Source organism: Herpailurus yagouaroundi, unplaced genomic scaffold (genome assembly GCF_014898765.1).
Source record: "Herpailurus yagouaroundi ecotype Mexico unplaced genomic scaffold, PumYag 197, whole genome shotgun sequence".
Taxonomy (NCBI): domain Eukaryota; kingdom Metazoa; phylum Chordata; class Mammalia; order Carnivora; family Felidae; genus Herpailurus; species Herpailurus yagouaroundi.
In genome coordinates this window covers 16879167-16899307 of record NW_024412428.1, presented here as the reverse complement: position 1 = coordinate 16899307, position 20141 = coordinate 16879167, and the positions used below count along the sequence as shown (strand labels likewise).

Below are 20141 nucleotides of genomic sequence, written 5' to 3'. Positions count from 1 at the left end.
GCTCTTTATTGAATTACTTTGTTACTTTTAGGTAACCAGAGGAGCCTCAGCTCAGTTATATTTATCAATTTTATGTAAGCATGTTGTTTATATTCACCAATTAAAACGAAATAATCACTTTTCTCCCTGTGTCATTGGGGAGACGCTTACTCAGGTAGAGTTGTATGGTAAAGATTGTGGCCTTTGTATTGTATGTCCAGGTTCTTAAAAGCTAAATTGCATTTCCTTGGTAGAAACATTGTTGATGCACAGAATTCTCGTCCCATTGAAGATTTATTCAGGATAAATATGTCTGAGAAGAAACGGTGCAAAAGAGTACTTGAACAGGTAATTTTCTCAAGATTGCTCTATAAATAGAACACTGGGCTCTTCTGAACGTTGATGAAAAAGTACAGTCTTATTCCCGTGTTTCTGTGACAAATGACCTGACTGCTCTTGTGCGATGGGTCAAGAATGACAGCCCTACAGTCCGTGGAGGATGAGAGCTGGGTGAAGGGGGTACTGGCGGATGAGGAAATGGCTTGAGAGTGACCTATTCAGCTCCTCAGCTTAAGCCTCAGTCGGTATTTATTCTCCATCCCCTAGTAGCTTTGCCATGCCTCCAAGCTTTTGCCTTTATCTTCTGTAATTGTGAATGTGATGTTTTAAATTTGTATTGTTATCAGTCTTTTTTTTTAACCTGAAAGAAAATTTTTTTTTAATGTTTATTTATTTTTGAGAAAGAGAGGGACAGAGCACGAGTTGGGGAGGGGTGGGGGGGCACAGAGAGAGAGGGAGACACAGAATCTGAACAGGCTCCAGGCTCGGAGCCGTCAGCACAGAGCCTGACACAGGCCTTGAACCCACAAACCGCAGGGTCTTGACCTGAGCCAATGTCAGAAGATTAACCGACTGAGCCACCCAGGTGCCCCTCATTGTCATCAGTCTTACGTTAATCAGATCTAAGAGATAGATAATGAAGCAGAATTCAGTTTACTACTTTAGAATCTCAAGAATGGAAGAAGTAGTACTTACCGAAACCTACTTGATTTGTTACTTAAGGTATTTGTTTCTTAAGATCGTGATGGCTGGAAACTGAATTAATGACTAAAAACCCGCTTGAGGAAGATGCAGACTCCTCTCCTGGGGCCTGACTGCCGAGGCACATTAAATCTTGCAGCCTCTGCTAAGCTCAGAGCCAGCAGAAAACTTCGCCTTACTCATGAACTGTTGGAGCAGAAGCAAGATCTGAGCCCACAGTTCTAACGTTAATAACTTGTTCATTGGTTCTCTTGACGAAATTCTTTAAGGCACGCTGCATTTACTGCTGTTGTTTTCTTCCATATAAAGCATTCTGATCAGGTCACTTTTCCTTCTCAGAAGTAACATGGGCCTGAGCATTCTGTGGAATAGGCTGTCTAGTCAATGTAAGTTAGTACAACTTCTCTGGAAGGTAAACTAGGAGAGCCTTAAAGCGTTCATGCCTTTTGACCCCAAAACTCTATTACTAGGAATTTATTCCAAGGAAATAAATATATACCAATTTGTATATAAGGGTATGTACCCTGGTACTATTTATAAAAAGCGAAAATTGAGATAATTTTTAGGGTGGGATTATATAGCCAATTACATGTGTTGTGAGTGAATTTATAAAACCAATATACTTCTGCAACAGAATATGTGACATCGTGCGTAGCTGTAAAACACAGCCATATATAACTTCATACCCCTGTAACGTAATATGGGTCTCTTGGGATATATGTCGCCTAATGTAGTGTTTTTCATTCATTTAATATTTATTGAGTATGAATTCAAGACCGGTTAGTGTACCATTGTAGAAGCTGAGAAGGCAGTAATAAGCCAGAACATCCCTCATTGTGTCTCATGACTATGGCACACTATGATGAATGCAGTTTGCCCAGATATCTCTTGCTTTTTCAACAGTACAGCTCTTTGGACACCCAGTGTCCCTCCCATGTTGCTTGCTTGTGTTTTCTCCACCAAGTTACACGTGTCTTCAGAGCAGACCCATGTCCGTGTCATCTGTTGCTCTCTTTACCTCACCTGTAACATAAGCTTGGCATTTGTAGAGTTGGACGATGTTATTTCTTGGTCATTGGAGAAATGGGACACGTTAAATAGTAAATGAACTTTTTTGCGCACAATTTGCAAAACCTCCTGTGGAGATATCTTTGTGTAGGAGTCTGTTCGTTGTGACCAATAGAAAGCTAATTAAACACATGTTACCGCTTGAGTAATTCCATTGAAATAAAATGATTTTACTAAAGAATTTTGGTCATGTTCACTACTGTAAGTGCTGATGAATGTATGAACAGATTAATGTGATGCTGTTCCTCAGTTCATGTTTTTTAACGGGTCTTCCTAATACCCAGAATATTTAGCCTATGAGTTTGTTTTTTGTTTTTTAACTACCCTCTTTTTTTGTTACAGGCTTTCAAGGGGGGCTGCAAAGCTCCTCATGCCATGATATCTTCTTGTGGAACAATCCCAGGAAATCCATATCCCAAAGGAAAACCTAGTCGCATAAATGGAATTTTCCCAGTAAGTATATGTTTGTGACTATGGAAACTTCTTGTGGCTAAGTATGAAATTTAGCACAGTTAAGATATTTAAAGAAAATACCAGTTGATGATGCTTCTACCAAGGAAAGGAAATTTATTACGTTGGCAGCTTAATTCGTGGATTCCTTACTGATGGAAAGTTCAGACTACGTTAAAGTACGCGTGTCAAATGTATAGAAAACAAGCCAAACAGAAAAAGAGGATGAGTTTGTTTTGTTAGAAGCACTTATTTGCACTTAATAAAGGACCATTTCTCATATTCTCAGTGTTCCTCGGTTTCACAATTAAGTGTGTTTGGAAAATTATGTGCAATGTTTCCTTCCTGGAGAGTCACACTGCATGCTAAAGGCTCTGAGAAGTCCTGTAGGAAAAAAAATTTGTTTTGATACCAACCGGTGTTCCTCAAATGTCTTTATAAGATAATCTTTTCAAAGAACGGTATATATTTTTTGTGCTATAACAAATAACCCTAAAACTCAGTGGATTAAAACAGCCTCTCTCAGTGGGGAGAGGCTTAGATTGGTTCTGGCTCAGAGTTTCTCATGAGGATATAGTCATCAGAAGACTCTATTAGAGCTTGAAACTCTGCTCCCAAGGGGATTCGTGTACATGCCTGGCAAGTTAGTGTTGGTCGTTGGTGGGGGTCTTTGTTCCTTACCATAAGGACTTTCCTGTAGTGCTGCTTGAATACCTCGTGACCTGGTAGCTGACTTCCATCAGAGCAAATAATCCAGGAGAAAGCAAGTGGAAGCTGTGTTATCTCTTAGGACATAGTCTTGGAAGTCAAATTGCCATCATTGCTGGAATACCCTATTGTTACACAGGTCAGCTCTGTTCATTCTGGAAGGGAACTTCACAAGGGCATACAGGATGTGGGGACCTCTGGGAGCCATCTTGGAAGTTGGCTTCCTTACTAGTATGTACCATTTAGGGACACACCCTTAGGAGGATGCATCGTAATAGTCTGTCAGCTCATTCTGATCTGTTAATAATAGCAGTCTTGAATGAGGTCTCACTTATTCTTGCGTAATGTAAACTATCACACTTAATGCTTACTGAGAACATCATTTTTTATCATCTATTTTTGATTGTAATATAGGTACTCTTTTTGATCCTTTGACCGTTACACATACCTAGGCATGGAAGTCTTGTTTCTGGTTGCTCCAGTTGTGGAGGGGAAAAATTAAAACCTACTTCATTCTGCTCTCCTGTCATCCTCATGTGTATTGCATGCTTCTGGGTGCCTGTGCACATTGTGAGGGTTCTATGGCAGAGGAAGGCTGAGGACCTTAACAGGGTGTTAAAGCCAAGTCAGGATTGGATCTGGAATCCAGGTCCTTACCCTACCGTGTTCAGTCCTTTTCTTCAGTGTAATACTGTGAGGGATTTGTTTTGGTTTTGCTTTGAGGTGATTTTTTCTTTTTAAGTCTCAATTCTTTTCTATTTATTTCTTTGCTTTCTTACATACATACATACATATTTATTTACATATTTACGTATTTATTTAAATAGGGAACTCCCTTGAAAAAAGATGGTGAAGAATGTACTAATGAAGGCAAAGGAATAGCCGCACGGATTCTTGGTCCATCTAAACCGGTATGTGTAGAGAAGAAATGATGAAACAGGTCTTAACTCTTACATGTAGTTTTCTGTCTGTCCACAGCAGACAGCATAAATTCTGTTTTTGTGTTGTAAAGTTTAGAGTATACCAGAAACTCCAGGAAAGTGAAGGGTCTAGGGAAATAAAAAAGCATAATTAGTTAACAGTGTTAAGGGCCATTCTGAGGTTCCGTGTTTTATTTCAAAGCGAGACCAGTCAAATTTGTTTTGTTTTGTTTTGTTTTGCCGTCCCTATTTACCTGTTCCCTTGCAGGAGTGGAGTCTGGAGACCTTTAAGGTTGTGGCCAAATGAGTGTTACTGGTGAAGCAAGAGCGGAGCCAGGAGGCTGAGGGTATTTTTAAGGGAGTGATTTTAATGATTGGTTAGGATATAAACTAAACCCACAGATGACCCTGCAGGTTGAAGGATTGTTCGAGTTGAAGTGGCTGAGGCCTTCACACAGCTGTCTTGCGGTCCCTGCTTGTTTACATGACAGGAATTCCAGTGCCCGTTGTTTATAGCAAAACAGTCACAGATCATAGTCCTTGCACAAGACTAGTGCATCTTACTGGGCTGCCGCGTATGAGAGCTAGGAAGAATCTAGGTCTTTTACTACCAATGGATGCCCTCTGCTTCAAGAGCATGAGTGCGAGATTCCCCGAAGTGGGGTCCCTCTCTTGCTCACTGTAGTGAAAAATACAACGTTTGGCGTAGCTTCAGATACCTCTGGCTTTCTAGAGACCAGCTGAACTGTAAAATAAAAGAGTTGAGGATTTCAAAAGGCAAGAAGACCAAAACACCGAATTCATAGTCTCCCCCCCCCCCCCCCCATCCACGTTCTCCTTGAGTTGTCAGAGTGCTGAATGCTAACGGATATGGTGCTTTTTTTTCCCAAGGTGACAAGAGGGTAAGAATGATAACATGAATCTCTGATGAGTTTAGGAGGATGTTGGAAGTTCTTGGGTAGCCAAGGCTCCAAAACCTAGCGGAATTCTTGTGTGACAGAAGAGGAGCTAGGAATTCTCACATTAACCTCTACTGGGTCAGAGAGGAGTTTGCTATTTTGGAGAAGATCTGACGCTTCATGAGAGAGGATTTAACACAGAAATAAAAAACACCTCTACAGCAGTCTTTGGCAGCATCTGCCTTTGGAAATTATAGGAACCACATTTATTAGAGCAAAGACATTTCCCTGATTTTGTGCCGCGTATCGCTCCAGTAGCCTTTGATATGCTGGAGCATTTTTAGCCTCTTAGTACTAAATATGTCAAAAGGCGAGTTGTATTCTGTTTTGCAGGGAGGCTCCTGACTTAGTTTTCTTCTAACTGCTGTACTTCCCCTTCGTCTAGCCTCCTCCAACATACAATCCACATAAGCCGGTCCCTTATCCGATACCTCCGTGCCGGCCACACGCAACTATCGCACCAAGTAAGCAGCAGTTCATACGTTTTTTACTTTTTCTTCTTTTTGCCCTTTATTCTTAAGTTGAAAGTAAATGTTGGTGTATGTACTTGGGAAAATTCGAGCACTTCTGAAATACGCTCTGATGAGTCTGAGTCTCATTCTGCCCACAGTGCCTTGGTCTACAGCCGCGCAGCAGCCAGTTTAGTTTAGGGCATTTACTTTTTGGTAAATTAATTATAGATTCTTTTTAATCATTATGAGTTTTTGCTTTGGTGAATCATCTTGAATCCCATTTCAGTAGTTGGTTTTCAAAGGTATCCTCAACTGTGTGTGCTTGACAGAAGAGGCAGATCATTTAAGTACGGCGGGATCTGCCCGCCATGCCGTTCAGTGAGCTCATGTCCGGAATGAGCCTGCAGTGGGAAATCACAATCTCCAGTTGTCTCATGTGATCTCAGCTTTCTCCTAACAGTAGACCCAAACCGCCACGTGAAAGGCAACTCTATTACGTAACAGTTTTAAAGATTAGATAGCTGTGTTAATACGGTTTGAACTCGTGGCCACAGAATGATACTAAATTATGGTTTTTTCCTCTAATTTTATTTTAGGTGCTTATAACAATGCAGGTCTGGTACCATTAGCCAACGTCATAGCTCCGGGTGTCCCCCCTCCGCCTCCATATACTCCTAATCCAGTAGGAACAGGTAAAATCGTGTTGTTACGGGATGTTAAAAGTAAGAGCTTACTTAGACACAAATGTACACTGGAGGGAACAGTTGTTTGCCGTGGTGTGTCCTAACGGGAGAACGAGCTCACCCTGATGATGGATGAGTGTGATGTGCAGGTTCTACCAGAGCGGCCTTGGCCCACCTGTGCGAACATGAGCGAGCTAGAGACAGAGGAACTAGGAACAGTTGCGCGTGAGCAAGAAACTTTGAGAGGCTGTCGAAGAGTACAGCTGACTTAATGAGTATTACCATTTGGGCACATCACTCCTATGTGGGGAGGAAAAGCTTGTAAGAAGGTGCTCAGAGGGGCTTAAACCTCCCCTGGGTTTTCAGTTCACCATTTTCCTTTGAGTCTGTAGGGAACATGGGATTTAGCCTATATTTTCATTTGTGTTCTTTCACAAAAATGTAATATTTCACTTAGGTATTGTTTATTTGACTCCTCTGAGTTTTGTCTTGCTAAGGAAACCCTTCCCCATCCCAGCAGTATGAAAATGTCATCTGTATTCGCTAATTACTTTTAGAGGGACTCTTTCTTAACATATAGCTTTTCATCTACTCACGATTTATTTCTAGATATGTGTAGGGTAGGGATAGAACTTAATTTTTTTTTCTATCCTTAGAGACCCAGAGTTACTTAATACCATTTATTAACAAATTCTTTTTTAATCACTAGAGTGGTTCTGTTGTTTGCAGGCAGGTACTCCGATGAGAGTTGCTAAACAGTTTTTTCCAAAATTATCATTTTATTTCTTACCCTTGTTTATGGTACCTTTAGCCTTGAGAGTTTTGTATTTTTGCATAGACAAAGAGAGGCTAGGAAAGAAAAGCTGGAACTGTTTTATCTTGTTTCAGATCTTCTTAACCCTGGGCAGTCCAGGTTATCCGGGTCTTGTAAGACTCTTACGGCATCTGGAATTTATTTTCATGTAGGGGTGAAATAGAGGGTCTTCTTAATTTTTTTCCAGAGAGTAGCCCGTCATGCCAGCACCATTTATTAACTAATCTGTGTTCCCCATTGATTTGAAAGATGCAGTTGTCTTAAGTTTTCATATACACATGTGGTTCTAATTCTGGATTCTTTATTCTGTTCCAGTCTAGTTATTTTATGTTATGATGATATGTTGATTTGATTAGCAGATTTATAGTGTGTTCTGATATCTGGTAAGGCTAGCTTTCTCTTACTATATTTTCTATTTTTCTTACTATATTTGGAAATTTTTTTTTCTATCTGAACATGAAGATCATTTTATGCAGTTAAAAACAGTTGAATGTATGTGTACATGTATATATATATATATATATATATTTATAGTTACAGATATTAATGTTATATAATTTTATATCATTAATTATACATATAATTAATATGTAATTATATAATATATACAGTTATATAAATTTAGAGAGATCTGACATTTTTATGATATTAAGTCTTACTGTTCAATCCTGTGTCTGTCTTTATGTCAGGTGGTAGTGATTTTCCCCCAGGGCATATTTTATCTCTTTGAAGATTTTATAGTTTTCTTTATATAGGTTCTTTGCCTTAGGTTTGTCTCTAGGGATTTTAAAGGTATTTTTTATTAAAATTATAAATGGAATATTTCATTTGTACGTGCTTATTACTAATTACTTATTCTACTTTTTTTTCTTGAAAGTTTCTTGAGTTTTCTAGGTATAAAAAATGTCAGCTGAGTTATACTTTAAGATAGTTCTTTCTTGCGTGGTGTTATTGGGTATTGTCCTTTTTGTTTTCATATTGTAGAAATAACGTTATTTGATTTTATGTTTATGTTTACTTTTAATTTTTATTTTAGGGTTTTATTGTTAGGTTCGTTGGTTTATAGATTACATATAGCTGGATTCTGATTTTTAAACCAGTGGGAATGAGGCTTAATAGGCATTTTCAGTCATCATATCATAAAAATTGCATATTTGTTCTTAGTCCTTCCATTTTATTTTTGTATTCATTATTAATCTTTTGTCCCAGTTTTTCATTTCCCTTACTTTTGTTTACTTGTATTGGTCACACTGCTGTTTTATTTTTAATAGCTCCTCTCGCCTTACCCCACCCAAACTTAGAACTTTTGATCACTAGTGATTACTTTGTATTGTTAATGGTTGTCAGTATACAAAAACTTAAGAAAGCTGCTCCCTGCTCCACTGACTTCTCTCTCACTCTCCTTTTTCATCAATATGTGTGTTTTGTTGGAATACCATACGTGTTTCCTTCTGGGCCTCTGAACTTAACGGCCTCTTACTACTTCCTCTGTTCTCTGATCCTCGGTCCTGATGTGCTCATTGTGCTTTTCTGTGAGCAGAAAATTTCTCTAAGTACTTTTTAAAAAGGGCACATATACAGAGTTGTAGATGAAAAACCCAATTCCAGTTAACTTTCTCTTCTTTATTAGAACCTCAGTCTCCTTCTGTAAGCTTACAAAGAAAATATTCCTTATCTTTCAAATTCAGAAGTGTCTTTGATCTTGGAGTTCAGCTATTTTGTCAGGATGTCTAGGTGTGGATCTTAGCATTAATCTTTCACAGAACTCTGTAAGCCCTTTAGATAAGAAAATTCAAGTCTTTAAAGCTTAGGAAAATTTTGTTCTCATTATTCCATTAGTTACTGCTTTTTGATCTGTTCTTTCTTTCTCCTTCTGGTACTTTTATTTTGCACTGTATTTGTTTTCTAAGTCTCTTACCTATTTATTTATATATCCTCTTTTTTTGTTGTATTTTTACCATTTTAAGTGTGATTTTGTTGTTGTTTCTTATTCCCAACTAAGCAAGTTAGCTTTTATAATGTTATTTCTAATCTTCACCATTCTTTACATCTATTGATTTGGAATCAGATTTCTATATCTAAACGTTCACCTTCCCTGCTTATATTTTCTTGCATATTATTATGTGTGTGTGTATGTGTTCTCAGTTTGCATTACAAGTTTTTAAAGATTTTTTTCCTTTCATTGAATCTTTATTGATAGACACCATATGTTGTGGTTGTTTATTTGTACCAGGTTCCTTAGCCAAGCTATGATCTTTTTTTGCTCACCACGTCAGAGCTTGCAGGTTCCTTCTGCGCCTTGTATATGTCCCACTGTTTGTTTCTTGGGCATTTACTGTCAAGCTATGAGGTAATTTTCTTCCCGTTGAATCTTTGACTGATGGTCTAGTTAGGTCCTTTCCCGGGGGTGTGGGTGGGGGGGAGTGTGCTCTTGGGTCCGTGTCACAGGCTTCAAGTCTACCTCCATTAGGGTGGTTCTCGGCAGCTCCTAGCATAGGGCCTTTTGCAGAAGTGTGAGTGCAACAGGAAAGCAGGGCCCCTTTCTTTCTGTTTGCTTGGATCGTCACACGGCCTGTGAGATCGCTCCCTCAGGTGGCAGTGGATTCTGTGCTTGGCATCCATTTCCCACCTCTAAGTCCTCCTGCACTTGCTCCTGGGTGGCAGTCTCAGGCCATCACCTTTCCGGAAAGTGTTTTTAAATATGTCTGCAAAATATCAATGGTGATTTAAAGCCCGATAAGTTAAGGAGAAGTGGTGGGGGACGGAGGTTAGGGGTCAGTTGCTCATGATGCTGTCAATCTTCACTATGGTTACCACCATTGTCTCCATTTCCTTTCTCTCTCTATAAGCGTACGTTGTTTTTCCTAACATAGGATGCATCCACATCCTGAGCTTTTCTTTTTTTTGATGCCAGTCTCTGGTTATTATGGTGGTGATTAACTTGAATAAAACTTGAAATCAACCTTTTTATTTATTTATTTTCATATAGAAAATGAAGACCTTTCCAGTCAGTCAAAACCTACACAGAATCAAAGTAAGTACCAAATTTGCTCCAGACATAGCTGAAGTCTGTCCCGGTTTTCTGCTCCGTTACCCACTGACAACAGTTTGAATTGAATGTATCTGGAATCTATGCTTTGGGGAAAGTTCCTACTTAACGAATTTAATCAATACTCGCTAAAAGTTGCTTGATAGTGGTACCTTATATACACAAGGACACGTATATATTAACTGGGTTTAAAATTAACCATATGCCCTTGTGTCTTATGTGAAAAACTTGCAATATAATGGGAGTGCTATGTGGCATTACGTTCCACATTCACTTTACATTATGTAATATTAGAAACCTCATTTTTGTTTTGATAGAAACACATAAGGTTTTTGATAAAAACCCTGTTTTCCAAAAGCTATTTTAAGTACTCGTTTCAGATTTCATTATTTTCATAAGTATTAGGGGTAGCGTAGTTTAGTGTAGAACAAAAAGTAAGGGTTGCCAAAGCAGAAAGTGGAATTGAAAAAGGAAGATGGAAAATGTCGCCAGCACGATGCCTGCAGGGGGCAGTAGAGCCACAACATTTTCTTCTTCCTCTGGATGAGGATCTTTGTGGTCAGGAAGGAGATGCAAGCCCTCTGGTAGGAGACAAAACTTGGGCTCGGTTCTTGTGTGGCAAAGCAGCACATGAATCTAATCATTAGAGGGCATAGTTAGGAGCCTCTGTGGGAGAGTTCTCGCCCCTGAGCAGGGTGTCTAAACAGGGCTTTTTAGCTGTGGCTTCTAAAGGAGGTAGCATAATGGGCTGGAAAACACTGAGATGTTAGGACATCGCTTTCTTATCCTGGCTCTGGTGCTGCCTGGCTTTGTGACCATATCATTTACCTTCTATGAAATGGAGGTTAAGGAAACTTGAGCCTTAATGTTCAGCTTCACTAACCTATTTTTGAAGGGAGTTAAGAGGCATAAGAACCAACGTTAGGAATAGCATACCTTGATTTCCTATGTTGTGAATGTTAGCATGATATTAAGATTTTATTTGCCTTTTGAATAATATCAAGAAACGAAAAGATAAACTAGGATAGTGGTTAAGGATGTGGGTCTGGGGTTCAAATTTTGGTTCTATCACTTAATAGCTGCATGACCCTTTTAAAATTATTATTATGATAAAATCTCAAAGAGATCTACCCTCTTAAATTTTTTAGTACACAATACAGCATTGTTAACTGTAGGCATAGTGTTATACAACAGATTTCTGGAAATTATTTATTAGCTTGCATAACTGAAACTTTATTCCCTATCTTTTTAAGTTTACTAACTTATTTTGAGAGGGAGAGGGCACGCATGTGTCCATGGGAGCGGGTGAGGGGCAGAGAGAGAGGGAGCGAGAATCCCAGACAGGCTCCATGCTGTTGTGCAGATCCTGGGCACGGGGCTTGAACTCACGAACCATGAGATTATGACCTGAGCCAAGATAAGAGTCGGACACCCAACCGACTGAGCCACCCAAGTGCCCTGAACCTTAATTCCCTTTGAAAACTACTTAATAGCTATATGATCTTCTAACAAATTGCTTTAACCACACCAAGCTGCAGATTGCCCGTCTGTAAGATGGGGTTTTTAGTACCTATCTCAGAGGGTTATGTGAGGACAAATGAAATGACAGACATAAAGTACGTGGCACAGTATCTACTGTTTTATGGTTGACACCCAAATTACGTGACAGGAAAGTAATATTTATCATAGTATATTTTTGGAGTTTTTTCGATTTGTTGTTGTTTTGTCACATTTTAACTGTAGGCACTACGATCAACAGTGCATGACTTTTGCTCTGTTATATAAAAAGATCTCCAGTCTTTTGGAGGCTGCTATAAAGAATGCTGTGGGACAGTTTGGTCTTATCTTATGATCAGTCATTAACTGCATGGTCCTCAGCATGTCATTGTATAAAATAGTGAATTCTCAAATATTTCCCAACCAATGCTGACCTAAATAAATTTTTAGTACATTATTTAGTACAAAACTAGGTATATATTCCTTGAGCTTCTGCTCATGAAACAAATGCCAACAAAAGTACAAATCCATTTTTCATATGTTCTCTAAATTTAAAATAGCTAGGCTTTCTTTTCTTGAAATGAAATTACTGGCAATGACATGAATATGGTACAGGCCTCTTGGTTTGAAGTGTATGTGTTTATATATTACTGTTTGTCAATTCTGCCATTTTTCCTTTTTTAAAAAAAAATTTTATTTTTGAGAGAGAGAGAGAGAGAGAGAGAGAGAGTGTGAGTGGTGTAGGGGCGGAGAGAGAGGGAGAGAGAGAGAGAATCCAAAGCAGGCTCTGTGCTGTCAGCATGGAGCCCCATGTGGGTCTCGAACTCACCAAACCATGAGGTCATGACCTGAGCTGAAATCAAGAGTCGGACACTTAAGTAACTGAGCCATCCAGGCGCCCCTCTTTTTGAAACTACTGTAAATTTGTTCAGCCCAATATAGCATCTTTTGGCCGTCTGTTAGTACGAATGGATTATGTGTATGCTATTTTCTTCCATTCTTTTCCTATGGTCCCTTCCCCACCATGATTCGTATAGTACATTACTTCATTGACCATGTTAACTTTTTTATGTAAGAGTCTTTATTATGCATAAACTTAGAAACTTGAATCTTAGCCCATGAAAATATCTTTCAGTTGATTATCACTGTAAAAGGAACATTCTCTGCGTGTAACTGAAACAGACTTCGATATGAGCGTGGCAGCAGACGATAGTTGTCATTAGGACTTCAGCAACCTAAGTCATGCTTTCCACTTGACACTAACAAGATCATCAAAGGCTAACATGGTCACTAAATTGATTCAGGGAGAAAGCACAGATCATCCCCCAAAATACTTACAGTAATTATTCGTAGAGTTTATCAGAATAAAAATGTGATAGCCAACTATAGTACAGTTCTTCAGAGTAAGTCCTTGGATGGGTCTGGTAACTATAGTTGAGGTAATGGTGATATATCTAGTGTGGCAAACATTTATTAGATGCCATGCACAGCGCCAGGTGCTAAGGCTCTAAAGATGAATTAGATACAGCTTTTGCCCCTAAGGGAGCTCCTAGGACAAAGCAAATATTAGAGGTTGAGATTGCGTAGAGGAGAGGAGGCAGTATGAGAAAATGCTTGGGAGAAAAAGCTGTATAGGTTATAAACTGGAATATCAAGTTCAACTCACCGAGTGGCCATAATACTGGAGAAATAGGCATGAATCCTGGAAGGCCTACAAGGAAAGTGATGTCCCAAAAGCTCCTAAGAGGAGCAATGACTTGTTAGTACTCTAGGTAAGTGGTTTGAAAGAATGAAAGGTAAAGTCAGTACACCAACACTAACCACAAAATAAATTTTTAATTTTTAAAAATTGGGAAAATATAAAAAGAGAATTTGCTAATTTCTCAAGGCTTTCTCTGTGTGCATCTGAGGGCTCTTCTGAGCAGAGTCTAGGTAGAAGACAGCTAGCTCTAACGGAGGCTCCGCAGTGCAGATCAGGGTCGTAGAGTCAAGCAACGTGGGTGCCAGTTACACCTGTCACCGGTTTTCTTTGTGTTTGTTAAATGTTACAGACATTTTGCTATTTCTCTTGGGTTACAGTTTGACACTTCAGCATGGTGACAGATTCTTGCCTCTTTCTTCCCTCCATAGCATTCTCTACCCCAGGAAGTCAACTCTTCTCTCCTCATGGTTCCAACCCTTCAACACCGGCTGCAACTCCAGTCCCCACCACATCCCCAGTCAAAGCAGTAAATCATCCGTCAGCACTGGCAGCTGCCACCGTTTCTGGGATGAACATGCCGAATACTGTCCTCCCTGTGTTCCCGGGGCAGGTCTCCGCGGCCGTCCATACGCCTCAGCCAGCAACGCCAAATCCGACAGTCATCCGAACCCCTTCCTTGCCTGCGGCGCCCGTTACTTCCGTCCACAGCACAACTGCGGCTCCCGTCCCGTCCGTTTTCTCTGGCCTGGTTCCCCTGCCGGGTCCCCCTGCACCTTCCGTCCCAACCCCTCAGGCCACGTCCGCACCTCGGGCCGCTCCTGCTTCCAGCGAAACCTTCGCTTCTACGTCTGCCCCTTTCCCCGGCCTCCCCTTTGCTGCCACCTCTACCGCTGCTTCTACCAACAACCCGAATTCCGCCTCTCTGTCCTCAGTGTTTGCGGGCCTCCCCTTGCCCTTAACACCCACATCCCAAGGCGTGTCCAAACCTGCCCCTCCTGTACTTGCCGGCGGCTCTGCCCCCAGCGTGGCTTGTCCCCTCGGTGCAAACAGTCCTCTTCTGTCTGCTTTAAAAGGCTTTCTGACCTCAAATGACACCAGTTTAATCAACTCATCCGCTCTGTCCTCTGCTGTTACAAGTGGGCTGGCTTCACTGTCTTCTCTGACTCACCCGAACCCTGACTCCCCCGCTCCAGGCCCCGGCAAGTGCTACGCCCCCTCGGCCGTGCCCGCCGCGCAGAGGTCGTCCACCCCCGGGTTGGCCATGTTCCCGGGCCCGCCGGCTACCGTGGCCAACTCGGCCTCCACGCCATCTACTTTGCCCGCACATTCTCCCCTGGTGACGCCGGCGTCGTGTCCCGCCTCCGTGCCGGTCAGCGGGGGCTCGTCGGCTCCACTCTTGCAGGGCCCCCACCCGGGTAACTCGGAGCTGCACGGCGCGTCCGCCCCCGCCGTCACCACCATCCCTGTCATGATCAAAACCGAGCCCACGAGCCCCACTCCCTCGGCCTTCAAAGGCCCATCTCACTCGGCGAATCCCCCCCACGGCACTTTAGGTTTGGGGGCGCTGGGCCGCGCGTACACGTCCGCGTCGGTGCCCATCACTCTGTCTACTTGCCTTAACCCCGCCCTGTCGGGCCTCCCCAGCTTGCCCGCCCCCCTGAACGTGTCCAACCCGCTCTCGTCCATCGCTCTCCCGCCGCACGCTTCCTCCGCGCCCATCACTCCGGTGTTCACGGCTCTTCCTCCGTTCACGTCTCTGACCAGTAATTTCCCTCTAACTGGCAACCCGTCTCTCAACCCCTCCGTGTCTCTTCCAGGGTCGTTACTAGCCACCTCGTCTGCGGCGGTCACGTCCACGCCCGTGCCCGCCGCCAGCTCCACCGCAGCCGTGCTCCCGGGGCTTGCGGCCTCGGCGCCGGCCTCGGCGGCCCCTTTCCCCCTTAACCTGTCCACCGCCGTCCCCTCCCTCTTCTCGGTCACGCAGGGACCTCTGCCGGCCTCAAACCCCTCGTACCCCGGCTTCTCCGTCTCCAACACCCCCAGCGTCGCCCCCGCGCTCCCCTCGTTCCCGGGGCTGCAGGCGCCGTCCACGGTGGCCGCCGTCGCCCCGCTGCCCGTCGCTGCCACGACCCCGTCCCCGGCTCCCGTCCTCCCGGGATTCGCCTCGGCGTTTAGCTCCAATTTCAACTCTGCTCTCGTTGCCCAGGCCGGGTATGTGGCTCGTGCGTGGGGAGGCTGCGGTCGTTCTTGGCCCACCTTGTGGTTTAGAGTCTTCCGAGCAAAATCTCATTGTTCGCTGGTGCCGCAGTCTGGTTTTTCGGGGCTGGAGCTTCAGTACCCAGGACACGGGGAGCTCTGCAGCCACGTTGAGAGCAGCGTGTGCAATATTAACGCCCGCGCAGGCAGTTGTAGTGTTTGTCATGTGTCGTCATTATAAACCAGCGGGAAGTATTCTATGCAAAACACAAGACTTCCTGAATTCAGAATAACATACTGTGTATGAGAAAGTACATTTGCTATCAGTGAGTGGCTGACTTTTAGGATTCCTTCCAACAGAGAAATTTAAAGTTTGTTTTACGTCTTAAGGTGGTATTTGACAGATATAGAAGCAATAGCTTTTGTCTTCGCCGCATTTTGACCTATTCTTCTGTCTATTGTTTTAGCCTGTCATCCGGCCTTCAAGCTGCAGGCAGTTCTGTTTTCCCAGGCCTGCTGTCCCTCCCAGGTATCCCCGGGTTCTCCCAGAATCCTTCCCAGTCATCCTTGCAGGAATTACAGCATAATGCAGCTGCACAGTCTGCCTTGTTACAGCAGGTAAGCAGGCAGGGTCCACCGGGAGTTCAATGGCAAGACCCGGAGGTGGCTTCTGTAGTGGTTACCTGGCTGTGCAATAATGGGAGCCCAACGTTGGCCACAAAATGGCTCGTAGCAGAATGTTTGCAGACTTATGATTAATCTCCCCAAATGTGCAGATTATCCTCGTCCTCCTTCAGGAGAGTAACAAAGGTGCTGGGGTCTATTCGTCTGTATGAATTCTTTTCCCGCTTTGAGACTTTCAGATCTTAGTTTAGAGCTTACAAATGGAATCTTCATATGTGTCCGTTAAATTCGAGCTGGTCTTTTATAATTTAAGCTGAAATAATGGACCATTAAAGCATATTTTCTCTAGAAAACTTACTTTTTGGAAAGAATATGAAGTCTTTCAGTGGTATCTCTCATTGCCTCCAGCATCTGAAGTATTTTCAACGTTTATTAAAATTTCGGGAGAATAAGCAGACTTAATCTTGCCCCAGTGTTTGTTTTGTTTTGTTGTTTTTTTGTTCTTTCCCATTCTAAATATCTGTGGTGGGGTGTAAGCAAAAGCAGGTACGGACTTGAATGAATTTGGCACTTGCTAACCCGCACCTTCTTTCTGTCAGGTCCACTCAGCTTCGGCTCTGGAAAGCTATTCAGCTCAGCCAGATGGATTTCCTAGTTATCCTTCGACACCAGGAACACCATTCTCTTTACAACCAGGCTTGTCCCAAAGTGGGTGGCAGTGAATATATTTTCATTTGTATTCTCCTCCGGAGCGACATCGGATATGCCTAAGGACTGCAGTGAACAATCTGACTAATGCGAGGTTGGCTGACATTCTCAGAAAATGAGAATGAGGATAATCTTGGGGAAATTGGGATAAGAGTTTAAAACAATGACGATTACATTTTTTAATGGTTTTAAGTATGAACACTCCCCTATGTAAATATGCTGATGATGAACTGTACGGAGAATAGTATTAAAAAGGTGTTCGGGGACTTTTCATCTCCCACCCTATGAAATTTTGAGTCATGTATGTGATCTGTGTGGGAAGAATACTAAAGAGGAGGTTGAACTCTTTATAGCCGAATACAGCCTTAAATCTGCTTGTATAGCATCCACTGACAGAAGTAATAGTTGTGCCTCAGACTCATGGGTTGCATTTGGCCCTGGGGGCATTACTGCCCTTGGAATGCATGAGTGGTTCCCGTTAGCATCGTTGGAACGCAGTACTCCGTATGTAGCCACAGAAGGGAACTTGAAACCCACCGTTATTTCTAACTTCTGACATTTATGCGCAAACATTTACTGCTGAATTTAACTTAATATATTTCAGGTAAGTGAAAATGGTGCTTAATATAGTCTTTAGAATGACTTTCAGGTGTTTTCGACTAAAAATGTATCCAGAACTACTTTCTTACAGAAACGCAAGTAAGGCTTGTGATGATTGGCCTTCGACACTTATTTCTTAATCTCAGCAGTATCCGAGCGAGTGAGGGACATTTGACTGACCATAGGGCCACCTCTATTACTCGTTGTACTCCGGAAGCTCTTGGTGAATGTTTACAATCACGGGACATAGTATTTCTATTTGTACTTCAAGTCCAACGCTTCTCCAAAAGTCTGATGTGACAACCAATAGAGAAGACTTGCTCTGTTAGTAAACATGAAGTGTGTGCTCTAAGGGTCTGTGGTAGCATCGAATGTGAGTGAATGTCATTCATTAACGGGAAGAACTGCCACATTCAGGGGGGCGGGGGTGGGGGGTAGTACGGAGAATGATTTTCAATCTTAAAAGTGTAAACTATAGAATCTACTGTAGTACATTTCAGCATCTAGAAGTTTTACTTTTATAAAGATGGTGTCTGGAAGATGTTGCTAATGTATTTTCCTTCAACACGGGGAACAAACTTTTTAAGTATATTAATAAATATTCCTGTATGGTTAGTTTTTAACAATTTTTTAAAATAAACTTTATGGATATGACAAATATTTTATAAGTGTTTTATTAAGTGCTTTGACAGGCTTTTTAATTGTTCATATACACTAATACATAGAGCATAATTTTATCCAAATTCAGTTGAAACTCCGCATAGACTACTGATTGCTCAGTCCTTTAAATGGTATCTTACGTGAAAGTTCTATTATAACCAACACTAGAAACAAGCTATTGATGCCTTAAATTATCTGCAAACAAAGAAGTAACTGCATAGTTACTCCGAAGCCAGTTGCTGGAAGTTGTCATTTGTTCTAAGTTTACACTTATAAAAATTTTTAAAGATTATATATATATTTTTTTTTTTAATTTTTTTTTTCAATGTTTATTTATTTTTGGGACAGAGAGAGACAGAGCATGAACGGGGGAGGGGCAGAGAGAGAGGGAGACACAGAATCGGAAACAGGCTCCAGGCTCCGAGCCATCAGCCCAGAGCCCGACGCGGGGCTCGAACTCCCGGACCGCGAGATCGTGACCTGGCTGAAGTCGGACGCTTAACCGACTGCGCCACCCAGGCGCCCCAAAGATTATATTTTTTTAATATGTTGACCACCCAAAAAAATTTACTGAATGAGTAATCGCTCTATAGTGCTTCCTGCTGCCAGGTTTAGTTTACCATCCAACGAGCCCCTATTCTCACAGCAAAGGAGCTATGTCCTGTTCATCTTTCACATATCAGGCACTTCAAGGTTTATATAAAAATGGAGAGAACATTTCTGGAGCACTTGTAATAATGACTGGGGTCTGGGTTTATGTATCTCATAACCCTCTGAAGGAAGTACTAGCAACTTAATTAACCAGATAAATAAGACAAGATGTAAGTCCAACAGCGAGTAAATGGTAAATTTGAACCACGCATTTAATACCAATACGAGGGTACTTGTACTACCAAGTGCTTTGAAAATACATAGGAGAGGGGCGCCGGGGTGGCTCAGTGGGTTAGGCATTGACTCTTGATTTCGGCTCAGACCAAGATCTCACAGTTCGTGAGTTTGAGCCCCATGTCAGGCTCTGCGCCTGCTTGAGATTTTCTCTCTCTCTTCTCTGCCCTTCCCCCACTCGTGCTCCTTCTCTGTCTCTCTCTCTCTCTCAAAATAAATAAAATTGCAAAAAACTATTTAGGAGAGAAGGGGAGTACCTTTCTGCCTGAGGGAGTCCAGAAAGCCTTCTTAGTGACCTAAAAAGTCTTAGGATGAGTAAGAACATCCCTCATGGAGGCCCAGTGTGACAGACTAGGACAACAATATCATCCTGTAACTGGATGGAGTTTGAATGAAGTTTGTAGTTTGGGAGACTCGAAAAAGCAAGGGGCCTGATTGTAAACCATGCTAAGGGCTTGGGCCTTTGTTAGAGGTCAGCAGTTTGAAATAGAAAGCACTTTGCAAAAAATCACTTAGGCTGCAGCACGCAGGTTGGATTAGAGGTAGAACACTGGATGGTTTTTACAGAAATCTAAAAACGAAGATGATGAAGATCTGCATTATGGAAAGGGATTAATGTGCCCTTGAACGTAGGGAAATGTACCTCTTCATTCTCTTTCCATAAAGCCCCACAGTCTCTGTGGGATTTGCAAACACTGTAAATTCATATAATCGGTTAACCTTAATTTTAAGCCTTACCACTTGACTTGGTGAATCTAGTCAAGACTTTATTCCCTCCAAGCCTCATCCTAGATGAGAACGGGCATTGTTGTTTGTGGTGTCCACAGATTGTTAGTGTGGCTACATTGAGGCACAGGTTACGCTACCACCACAAGTGTATTGCAGGGGTGACGGTGAGACCTGTACCATTTCTTGTAGGCTCATGAGTTCAAAGTGGATGGAACAAGACTTTTCAATATTAGAAACAATTAAGGAATAATATCTTTTACATCACTTGAAAAAATAAAAATCAATGAACTTTCTAGAATTTAACTTCTAGGGCCCTACAGCCAATTGCTTGAAGAAATTGAATTCCAAAGATTACTGGTGGGGACTTTGTGACATATGTCCATATTCAAGTGGAGATCAAAGAAGTCCAACTGAAAG

At 42.0% G+C, this 20141-nt stretch overlaps 1 protein-coding gene and 1 pseudogene across 1 annotated transcript in view; both read left to right on the top strand.

Annotated features, from left to right (window-relative positions):
- Window positions 1–18110, top strand: part of PROSER1 (proline and serine rich 1) — a 28086-nt gene extending 9976 nt beyond the window's left edge. The window contains exons 5-13 of the mRNA XM_040448283.1: window positions 234–327; window positions 2431–2541; window positions 4074–4157; window positions 5511–5589; window positions 6174–6269; window positions 10064–10108; window positions 13751–15533; window positions 15986–16136; window positions 16742–18110. Of these exons, the coding sequence (XP_040304217.1) occupies window positions 234–327; window positions 2431–2541; window positions 4074–4157; window positions 5511–5589; window positions 6174–6269; window positions 10064–10108; window positions 13751–15533; window positions 15986–16136; window positions 16742–16864 (2566 nt within the window). The 3' untranslated portion in view covers window positions 16865–18110. The remainder of the gene's footprint in view (window positions 1–233; window positions 328–2430; window positions 2542–4073; window positions 4158–5510; window positions 5590–6173; window positions 6270–10063; window positions 10109–13750; window positions 15534–15985; window positions 16137–16741) is intronic.
- Window positions 18111–19774: 1664 nt separating this feature from the next.
- On the top strand, window positions 19775–19906 carry LOC121013057 (uncharacterized; annotated as a pseudogene).
- The last annotated feature ends 235 nt before the right edge of the window (window positions 19907–20141 follow it).